Consider the following 9,902-nt stretch of genomic DNA (forward strand, 5'->3'; position numbering starts at 1 on the left):
TAGGATGTAGAAAGCTGGAAAGGGCATCGCTTCCACAATTAGAAAAAAAATAACGCCGCACAATCTCCTGTTATTTTCATATTAAAAACAAACAATCAAAAACCCGAAAGGCACTCAGACTCAGTACGACAGGCGAGAGTTGACACCACCGCCGAGTTTCCTAATTCTAGGGGCGCCTCCTGCAAATTCAACTCCGAACCAACCTGCGCTTGGCAAACATCTCTTCGCCGCTCCTCAGCCTGGCCTGGGCCACACTCAGCATTTCCGGAAGTTTCTCTTTCCTGTAGCTGGACTCTATCGGGTGGGTGTATCAGATTCACTTTCTAGTTTCCTTTTCCTGCTGGGGCCCCGGCTTTAACAAAGACAACCGCCAGGGTACCAACCCGGAGCAGCAAACGCCCCTTGGGAAGCCCGCGCCGCGCGCCTGCCCGCGCGTTCCCGTAGACGCCGTGCGCCCGCCTCAGCCAGAGCTCTGTGGACCTGAGGAGAAAGCCCGAGGGCCTGCGGCCTCCCAGGACGGCAAGCAGAGCCCAGCCACCATGAGGTAAGGACTTTCCCCCGCTTCTCCTCCCAAACCTTGCTTAGGCCTTTGTTTCCAACTGGCGTTTTCCCTTAATTCCGTTTCCAACGCAAGCGCTACGGCCCTTTAAAGGGCAGAGCTTCTCTCCCCTCCCCCCCGCCCGCCCCCTCACTGCAGCCGGGCGTCTGCGTTCGGAAAGCCCCCGGGAGCCCTGTCCCTGTTCTGGGGTCTGCAGTCCGGCCTGTCAGGGAGGGTGGCCGTACGGACGCTCCCCAGGAGTCGCGAACCTCCCGGGCGCCTGCAGTCGGGCTTGTCAGGGACGGGGAGCGCTATGTTTCCAGGGAACCTTGTTCCTTCCCTGGAGTCTGACGGCGGAACTGTCAGGGCGTGTGCCCTGGGGGGCTTCCCCCGGGATCCCTGTCACCCGCCCCGGAATCTGCGGTCGGGTTTGTCGGGTCGTGTGGCCAGACGATGCTCCCCGGGAGCCCTGTCCCCTCCCTGCGGCTCTCTCAGCGCCGGGATGGTGACCGTGCTCGGTTCGCGGGCGTTGGCGGCTGCCTCCTCTTGGATAGCAGCACCGCGCCTGAGGAGCCCGCTTCTGATGGGGAGAGTCCCTCAGGGGTATTCCTGGAGGCTCCTACGTGGCACGGGTCTCCACAGGCCTGTCGCGTTCCACTCCTTCCCAAGTCTGCAGCTGCCATCCCCTCAGTATCAGCCAGTGCAGCTTCGCCGCAGCCCTCCAGGCATCAGATACAGCGGCTACTGCCATTTTGCCTTTCTGATTTCTGAGATGCGGTCTGAGTTTTTCCCTTCATCTAAGCCACCTTTGCACGATGTACAGATTGATATTGTTCCACCCAGTTCACTATTTTAGGAGATTATCATTTCCTTTACTAATTTATGATGGTGAGGACCTTACCCATTTTGTATCCCCAGGGGCTAGCACCCAGCCCTGCTGGTGGTTAGTGAACTATTCAGTTTTCATGAGTTGAAGAATGAGAAGTTAAGATCTTAGGCTTTAGAGACAGATAGTCCTTTGTTCCAAATCCTAACTCTGAGCGTTAACTGGGCAGCCCAAGGCCAAGTTTCTTAACTTCAGTTAAGCCTCAGTTTCTCATCTGTAAAAATGAATGGCATCCATTTCTTGTCTCTGTGGAATGAGTTAATTGAAATAATGCATATAGACACATAATACTTAATAAATATTAACTCATTATTTTAAGTAAAAAATGTTAAATGCCTCACTTCTAACATTTGTAACAAAGGAGGGAGATACCAAGAAGGGGCTTGAAGGAACAGTGAGGATAAGGGGAGAAGGGGGGTCCGTTGGAGCCTTGGTGCCACAATGGTTAAGAGCTTGAGTGCTAACCAAAAGGTCAGCAAGTCAAATCTACCAGCCACTCCTTGGAAACCCTATGGGGCAATTCTACTCTGTTTTGTAGGGTCACTATGAGTTGGAATCAACTGGATGGCAACAGGTTTGATTTTTTGGTTTTTGTTTTTCAGTTGTGTGTATATGTAGGATGATGGGGTGGAAGAGGGGTGGGCCCCACTAGGGACTCACTGTCTCTCAAGGGCAATGAAAGACAGCTCCTCCCTAGCAAAACACCAAAATCACCTACAGATAAATGGTTTCTCTTCAGACAAAATAACCTCTCTCTGCCAACTTCCCAAGGAGAAAGTTAAAAAATAAAAAAATAAAACTTCTTCTAATGGCGTCTACCAAACCAAAACGAAACCCACTGCCTTCGAGTCGATTCCGACTCATAGCGACCCTGTAGGACAGAGTAGAACTGCCCCACAGTTTCCAAGGAGCACCTGGTGAATCTGAACTGCCGACCTCTTGGTTAGCAGCCGTAGTACTTAACCACTACGCATACCAGGGTTGCCTCATGGTGTCTATCTCTTTGTAAATTCCACTGAGTCTGGGCAAAGTACTTTAGTGGCTGGCTGGCTCAGGTATCCCTTTGGGATCTCACAGCTACATTCATAGCATCTGAGGCAGCCTTCCCCCCTGGGCTGGGTTGGTAGAGACCTTCCAAACTGAGGCAGATGTTCATTTTACTCTATGAATGGTCAGGGGGCCAATAAGCCTACATTGTCATGGATCTGGGCAGGCTGTGAAGGTATGGTAAGTCTTGCCCATGCTTATGGTTGTTATACTACAGATGGGAACAATTACCAAGGGATGGGCCTACTGGACTTCCCAGTCAGGACCACAAGAAACAGTCCAAAACCTATTTTCGAAATCCAAATGTGGAGCCAGGCAAAGAGCATACCAAGATACAGTAGCCAAAAGGGACAGGGACTGAAGTGGGAGGAAGTTTGGAGCCATTAGCAGGAAAAGAGGGACTTGTAGGAATCCCCTCAACTGGAATTCAGGTGCTCTTTATGCTAGGCCAGTGACTCTGGGTTGGACATGTCAGGAATTGCTAGTAAGTAACTGCATTCATTCAGTCATTCAACAAATATTTATTTATTGAACTTCTATTATGTTCCTGAAATTCAGAGGTGAAAACACAAAGTCTCTGTTCTCATGGGACTTATATTTTAATGTGGGAAATAGACAAACAATTGATAAGTGAATAAATAAACAACATAATTTAGTGTTAAGAGCTAGAAGAATAATAAAACAGTGTAATGGGCTAGAGAGTGACCCAGGATGGAGGGGCTATTTTGATATGTCTGTCACAGGTGGCCTCTTAAAAAGTTATACTGTGAAGAATAAGTAAGAGTCCAGGTCACCTCCTAAGCCAGTTGTCCATCAAGTTGATTCTAACTCATAGTCACCACATATGTGTCAGAGTAGAACTGCAATCCATATGGCTTTCATGGCTGTGACCTTTTAGAAGCAGATCTCCAGGCCTTTCTTCTGAGGCACCCCTGGGTGGGTTCAAACCACTAATCTCCTGGTTAGTACCTGAGTGGTTAACCATTTGTGCCATCCAGGAACTTCTACAGGTGGCTTCTTAGGTAGGGAATTTTGAACCGAATTATAGGAAAGAGCTAGGTCATCAAAGATTTGAGAGCAGAGCATTCCAGGTGGAATAAGAACAGCAGGTGTAAAAGCCCTTAAACTTAGTATGTTTGAGAGATAGAAAGGTCAGTGTGTCTAAAGCACAGTGAGTGATGGATAGAGCAGTGGGAGAGAAGTTTGAGCTCTAGATAAGACCTGCTCCTTTAGGGATTTGTAGGATGTGGTAAGGACTGATTAATACCTAAGGGTGTTGGGAAGACATTGGAATATTTTAATTAGGAGAGTGACGTGGTTTATGTTTTCAAAAGTTGTACTGGCCACGTTCTGGGAATTACAACTAATGTCACAAAACAATTTGTGTATAAATTTTTGAATGAGAAACTAATTTGTGCTGTGAACTTTCACCTAAAAAAAAAGTTTACTAGTGCTATATGGAGAATGGATTGTAGAGAACCTGTTGAAGGAGCCTAGATTTTTTTGCCCCAGTTCATAGGAGATAGTTGTAGTTTAGGAAAATAGCAGTAGAAATGAGAAAAAAAATGGGTGGATTTGAGATATATTTGGTTGGTAGAATTAACAAGACTCACTGTTAGATTGGATGAGTGGTAAGGCAAGAAGAGGAATCAAAGTTCCAGTTGCCATCAAGTAGATTGCAACTCATGGTGACCCTGTGCTGTAGAGTAGAACTGTGCTTGCTCCATGGGGTTTTCATGGCTATGACCTTTTGGAAGCAGAGTTCCAGGCCCTTCTTCTGAAGCACTCTTGGGTGGGTTTGAACTGCCAACCTTTCATTTAGTAGTCCAGTGGTTAGCCATTTGCACCACCCTAATCAAAGATTACTCCTAGGCTATTTGGTTGTGGAACTAAAGAGATGTCAACCAAGGTAGGGAAGACCGAGGGAGGAAAGGATCAAAGAACCTAGATTTCTGTATTGGATATGTTTTTTTTTTTGAGATGCCAGTTGTACTTCTAAATGAAGGTATTGACTCCAAATTAGGTAAGTCTGGAATTCAGGGGAGGGATCAGACATAGAAAAAAATATATTGGAGGATCACCATACACAACAGAAAGTCTTTAATTGGATTGTTGAATATGAACTATTTTAATTCATTTTCTTATTTTAATAATGCTAATTAAATCCTTGGTAACTTCTTGCTCTTAGAATCACTCTTACTGTATCTGTACCCAGCTTCTCTTTTGTTTGAGAGAATCACTAACATTCTTAAATAAATAAACCTCTCTGCCACTCCCTATCTAAAGCACTCTGCACAGTGCCTTGGTGAGAAAGCTCCATCTCAGAATAACCCTAGAAATGTAGAATGCTGTGACTTTAAATCAAGGGCACATGTTTGAAATCACTATTGGTTTTCTTAACCCAAGGCATTGAAATATCTGGCACATCTTTTCTAGTTACACAAACCTCTTGTGCCTCATTTTAAGCTGCTCTAAAAATGCCTTCCTGTGTTGTTTTTAGGTTATCCTTCTCCCTCCCCCTATAAAGTGAATTTACATATACTAGATATATCCTGTATGTTAAAGCAAACCATTCCAAGGATAACCTGCAATTTTAGTGAATTACATTTAAAGAGACCGTATAGCATTATGCTTGAAAGACTTTTGAGTTAGGCTGAACTAGATTTGATTCCAACTCATAGCAACCCACTAGGACAGAGTGGAACTGCTCTATGGGGTTTCCAAGGCTGTAATCTTTACAGAAGCAGACTGACACATCTTTCTTCTGTAGAATGGCTGGTAGATTCGAATTACAGACCTTGGACTACTTTTGGTGGGTACACACTTGGCATAAAAAACTATAAATTTCTTTAAAAAGCCAGTGGCTAGAGTACAGTAAGTAAGAGGAGATATATAACGTGCAGCCAGAGAGATAGGCAAGGGCTAGATGAAGGGCACAGCAACCATGGTTAGGAGTTTGGTACTGGAAATAGAGATCTGAGTATTGACAATCTATAGCTTCATGTCTGCCCTTCGTCTGTCTGTCTTGCAATTATCTCCTTTCTTTCCCGCATCATCGGTTTCTCCTTTAATACTGGATCATTCCCATTGGCATATAAAAAACCAAAACCAAACCCACTGCCATTGAGTCGATTCCGACTCATAGCAACCCTATAGGGCAGAGTAGAACTGCACAATAGAGTTTCCAAGGAGCGCCTGGTGGATTCGAACTGCCGACCTCTTAGATAGCAGCCATAGCACTTAACCACTACGCCACCAGGGTTTCCACTGGCATATAAGCATGCTTTAAAATATCATCAAAAGTCATTAAAAATATTGTGATTAAAATTTGTTGGCAAACCTCTGATCTTCCTCCAGCTATCGCTCAGAGTCTCTACTTCCTTCAAAGTAAAATTCCTTGAAAGAGTGGCCTATATTCCCCACATCCATGTCTTTACCTCCCATTCTCTCCTTAGCCCCCCCAGTTATGCTTTTACCCCTTTCATTTTATTAAAATGCTCTTATCAAGGTGTGAGGACAATTCTCATTTTGCCAAACAGCGATCTGTTCTCATTTTCTCAACCTCTGCAAAAGTGATGTCTCCTTCAGTGCCCTTCTTTTTCTTATTTCACACCTTCTCCTCTTCTTCTTGCCCTTCACTACTCGGAGTACAGAAATGGAATTTTTTAAATTAATTATTAAATAAGGAACTCATTGCCATTGAGTCAAATCTGACTCATAGCGACCCTGTACCCAAACCAAAACCAAACACTATGCTGTCGAGTCGATTCCGACTCATAGCGACCCTGTAGGACACAGTAAAACTACCTCATAGAGTTTCCAAGGAGCGGCTGGTGGATATGGACTGCCAAAGTTTTGGTTAGCAGCCAAGCTCTTGACCACTGCCCACCAGGGCTCCAGTTATTAAATAGGTATATATTTATTCTTCATTTTCAAAGCTGGTAAATAGAAGACTTTAAATTCCCCTGTGGGTTAGTGACTGCCAAAAGGAAATAAACCAAAACCAAACACACTGTTGCGAAGTCTCTGACTCATGGTAACCCTATGTGTAACAGAGTAGAAATGCTCCATAGGGTTTTCTTGGGTGTAATTTTTACAGAAGCAGATCTCTAGGCTTTTCATTCATGGTGCCTCAGGGTGGGTTTAAACCACCAAGTTTTAGGTTAGTAGGTGATTGTGAACTGTTTGCACCACCAGAATGCCCTGTCGCCTATCCAGAACTACTTTTGCAATAAATAATAGAAATTTAATGAAGTACTCCTAGGATATAACTGTACATATGCGAAACTCTGGTATAAAGTTAGAGGAGCATAGTGCTTTAACTGTAAGATTAAATTGGTTGTTATGCAAAGAATGGTGAGTAGGGTTTTAAAATTATTATTATTATTTTTTTCAAAAATTAAAAAGGATTTTATCTTTGACAGTGAAATTCCTAAGGACTCCTTGAAGGCCATCCTGTTGGAGTTAGAATGTCATTTTACATGGAATTTACTGAAAGAAGACATCGATTTGTTTGATGTGGAAGATACAATTGGACAACAGCTTGACTTTCTTACCACAAAATCCAGACTTGCTCTTTTTAACCTATTGGCTTATGTGAAACACTTAAAAGGCCAAAATAAAGATGCTGTAGAGTGCTTGGAACAAGCAGAAGAAATAATCCAGCGAGAACACTCAGGTGAAGAAGAAGTAAGAAGTCTAGTCACTTGGGGAAATTATGCCTGGGTGTATTATCACATGGACCAACTTGAAGAAGCTCAGAAGTATATAGACAAGGTAGAAAATGTCTGCAAGAAATTGTCCAGTCCTTCTAACTACAAGCTGGAGCGTCCTGAGATTGACTGTGAGAAAGGGTGGGCACTCTTGAAATTTGGAGGTAAGTATTACCAAAAGGCTAAAGGAGCTTTTGAGAAGGCCCTAGAAGCAGAACCTGACAATCCAGAATTTAACATTGGCTATGCCATCACAGTGTATCGGCTGGATGATTCTGACAGAGAAGGCTCTATAAAGAGCTTTTCCCTGGGCCCCTTAAGGAAGGCTGTTACCCTGAACCCGGATAACTCCTACATTAAGGTTTTTCTGGCACTGAAGCTTCAAGATGTACATGCAGAGGCTGAAGGGGAAAAGTATATTGAAGAAATCCTGGACCAAATATCAGCCCAGCCTTACGTCCTTCGTTATGCAGCCAAATTTTATCGGAGAAAAAACTCTTGGGACAAAGCTCTTGAACTTTTAAAAAAGGCCTTGGAGGTGACACCAACCTCTTCTTTCCTGCATCATCAGATGGGACTTTGCTACAGGGCACAAATGATCCAGATCAAGAAGGCCACGCGCAACAGGCCTAAAGGAAAGGATAAATTGAAAGTTGATGAGCTGATTACATTTGCTATATTTCATTTCAAAGCAGCTGTGGAACGAGACTCAATGTTTGCATTTGCCTACACGGACCTAGCCAACATGTATGCTGAGGGAGGCCAGTATAGCAATGCCGAAGTCATTTTCCAGAAAGCCCTTCGTCTGGAGAACATAACTGATGATCACAAACATCAGATCCACTACCACTACGGCCGCTTTCAGGAATTTCACCGAAAATCAGAAAATACTGCCATTCATCATTATTTAGAAGCCTTAAAGGTTAAAGAAAGGTCATCTCTACGCCTCAAACTAACAAGTGCTCTGAAGAAATTAGCTACCAAGAGACTGGGTTATGACGCCTTCGACGTCCAGAGTTTAAGTGCCCTAGGGTTCGTTTACAAGCTGGAGGGAGAAAAGAGGCAAGCTGCTGAGTACTATGAGAGGGCTCAAAAGATAGATCCTGAAAATGCAGAATTCCTTACTGCTCTCTGTGAGCTTCGACTTTGCATTTAAATACATTCTCTAGGAAATTAGTTCTAAGCTTCCTGCCCCATTTTAGGTTTTTATGTTTTTGCTTCCATTGTTCATCATAAACCCAATATTTATTGAATGGTTCTTGTGTATCAGGCATTGTGCTAAATGTTTTATATACATTCTGGCAGATCTGTGGCTATCTTCTTTCTTTTGTTATCAAAACATTTAGTTCATTGAGAAACAGCAACATTCCAACTATTTAAACTTAAAAAAAATGATGTGACCATTAGGACTGTATACCCTTTATCTTTGCTAATTATAATTTTCTGATTAAATTTCATCGAATTTCCAACAATATGTATACAGTAAATATAATCCTATACAAGCCTTTGACATCTAGGTCAGTAACACTCTTTTAGACGTTTAGAATTATTAACTGTAGTTTGCAAAAGATAGAACCTTTTACCTACGGATGTTCTAACTTTGATCAGGACCTTTAACCATCAATCTGATAATCGTCTAAAGGATTTTCTTTGCTGGGAAAAAAAGTTTATAATAATGAAATATTTGTTATCTCTGATGACTTCAATAGAAGCAGAAAAAACTAGAGCAGGAGAAAAAAAAGATTTCTTCAAACTTTACATATACACAGAATTTCAGAAATCTGTGAGAAATCAGAAATGTCTCCCAAAATGTTCATAAGTAGATAGAAATAGTTATAAGAAAAAAATGAATACTAGAAAATGGTTCCAAATGTCTCTGGCTCTTTTAACTAGAAAAATAAACCTAAACTGATATCCCTTCCAATTAAAATTACAGTATTTTTAGGTTTAAAAGCATTGCCATAGAAAGCAGACCAATTGAGAATTTGGGGGAAATGATAAACAAATGGATAAAGTGGATGCTCCTAACTTTACACCACTAGACAAGATCTCAGTGTATTTGTTTTGGGTTTGGACTGGGTAAAGTTGTCATCTCTGGCCTTTGGTTGTTTTAGTGACTTTTATGAAGCTTTTTCTTTTTTTGAAGTTTTCACATTGGCATTTGTTCCTGCAGCTCCTCCATGAATAATTAAACTCAGCTTTAATATCCACCTTGAAGGGTCACTGCTTGACTGTTCTTATCCAAAGGGACTTTTTACATTGGAATGTTATATGTGGCTTTGCTAATGTTCCTTCAATTATAGACTACACAATTACATTCACCACCATAGTATTAAAAAAAAAACATAGTGGAAAAGTTTGCCATGTGATTTAATTCTCTATACCCAAAATGTAGCTCTTGAAATTATTGTGTATGTGCGTGTGTATACGTGTGGTTTTTACTTCTTGTTACTGTTTTTTTTTTTAATTTCTATTATGATTTTGAGTATTGTAAAAGTAATGAGTTCTTACTGTAACATTGAACAATACAGAAATATGTGAATTTAAAAGTAAGAACACCCCTTACCCTACCCTAGTCCTACACCCCCGAGGTAAACTATTAACGATTTGATATGTATCCTTTCAGATCTTTTTTTCTATATGTATTCAAACATATATATATGTATGTGTGTGTGTGTGTATACTGCAGTGTATCTCATGAATTAAATTTTTAAAAATG

At 42.1% G+C, this 9,902-nt stretch overlaps 1 protein-coding gene across 1 annotated transcript; it reads left to right on the plus strand.

Annotated features, from left to right (window-relative positions):
• The first annotated feature begins 201 nt into the window (after positions 1-201).
• On the plus strand, positions 202-9,902 carry IFIT5 (interferon induced protein with tetratricopeptide repeats 5). Its single transcript, XM_049855930.1, has 2 exons — positions 202-544; positions 6,896-9,902. Exons 1-2 carry the CDS (start codon positions 540-542, stop codon positions 8,337-8,339), a joined length of 1,449 nt encoding a protein of 482 aa, XP_049711887.1. The 5' UTR covers positions 202-539; the 3' UTR covers positions 8,340-9,902.

This window comes from Elephas maximus, chromosome 16 (assembly GCF_024166365.1).
Source record: "Elephas maximus indicus isolate mEleMax1 chromosome 16, mEleMax1 primary haplotype, whole genome shotgun sequence".
Lineage (NCBI taxonomy): Eukaryota > Metazoa > Chordata > Mammalia > Proboscidea > Elephantidae > Elephas > Elephas maximus.